Raw genomic sequence first — 1417 nt, forward strand, 5'->3', positions numbered from 1 at the left:
TACTATGTTATCTGAGTGATAATTCTGTTCATGCTAGAGGTGTAGTACTCAGTCACGTTGGGATTTCGACTGAGTCTCTCCAAGCTCGTAGACACTCCTCAAAAGTTCCCCATTGGCAGGCGTTGTCTGTCGTTCTTCTTCCTTCAATCACTGTTTGTTTCGTTTTGCAGAGTGATCATACGTACTGTATACGCTTTGGTCTACGAAAGTTGTTGTTACTTATAAGGTCATGGCTTCTCAATTCTCAACTGCATTTTCGGAAGACAGCACCGTTGGTCTGCAGAAATTCCGATCGCTCTCCGTTAGCGGGTCCAAAATGAAGTAAGTCGTTTTGAGGTCTCCTTAATAGTTCATTTGCTGTCAATTTAGTGGTGCGACTCTGGAGTGGACTAATGTCAACTTTGGTATAAAAGACAAAAAGGTTCTCATTGACTGCACTGGAATGGTGCGTCCAGGAGAGCTCACAGCTGTTCTTGGTCCCTCCGGCTCTGGCAAGTCCACATTGATGAACGTTTTGGGTGGACGGCAGAGCCTACGTGGGAACGGCAGAACTTTTGACGGTGAAATCTCCTTCAACGGCAAGGTTCAAGATCCTCTCAATTTCCGAAGTCACATAGCGTATGTCATGCAAGATGATCATCTTACGGCCACTGCTACCCCGAGGGAGATCTTGGAGATGTCAGCCCGTCTGAGGATGCATGATCAGAGCGAGGCTGAAGTAAGCTGTTAAATACGAGGCTTTTGCCTTCGTGTTCGTGAGATGGTTCCTTTCTGCGCAGGTCAAAGCTTTGGTCACGGATCTCCTAGATTCGTTGCAGTTGACTTCGTGTGAAAATACCGTGGTGGGTAACGACGTGATCAGAGGCATTTCCGGCGGCGAGCGAAAGCGCACGTCGGTTGGGATGGAGCTCATCTCCAAGCCGCAGATGATATTCCTTGACGAACCTCTCTCTGGCCTCGATTCTTATGCTGCTGTAACTACTATGAAAGTTCTCAAGGACCTGGCTCGGTCAGGTGTAGCCGTGATGGTAACAGTCCATCAACCGTCAAGTGAGATATACTCTATGTTTGATAACATTCTGGTTATTTCTAGCGGTAGAATGGTGTACTTGGGCCCGACTACTGATCTCGAGACCTTCATCGAGGATACTGCACACAAGGAATGCCCATCAGACAGCAACCCTGCTGACTTCGTTCTCTCTGAGCTCCAGACTGCTCCGATGGAAGAGATAGAGAGACTTGCTGCTACCTATAAGAAGAGGGCCGAAGCCGAAATTATGCCTAGGATCGAAGAGTCTCGAGCTAAGGGTGTTCAGGCTCCACCGCTCAAGGCGATGTCGAGGCCAGCTAGTATGTCACTGCAAATGAAAGAGCTTTTCCTCCGTGACGCCAGGGACATGATCCGTAACAAGTCTGT

At 48.4% G+C, this 1417-nt stretch overlaps 1 protein-coding gene across 1 annotated transcript; it reads left to right on the forward strand.

Annotated features, from left to right (window-relative positions):
• Nucleotides 1–206: 206 nt before the first annotated feature.
• On the forward strand, nt 207–1404 carry Pmar_PMAR007105 (ATP-binding cassette transporter, putative; the record flags this gene model as incomplete). The annotated part of the gene is made up of 3 exons (XM_002781836.1): nt 207–321; nt 370–718; nt 780–1404. Coding segments are annotated over exons 1-3 (1066 nt in total), but the record flags the coding sequence as incomplete, so codon positions are not given.
• Nucleotides 1405–1417: the final 13 nt, after the last annotated feature.

This window comes from Perkinsus marinus (genome assembly GCF_000006405.1).
Source record: "Perkinsus marinus ATCC 50983 genomic scaffold scf_1104296941296, whole genome shotgun sequence".
Classification (NCBI taxonomy): domain Eukaryota; phylum Perkinsozoa; order Perkinsida; family Perkinsidae; genus Perkinsus; species Perkinsus marinus.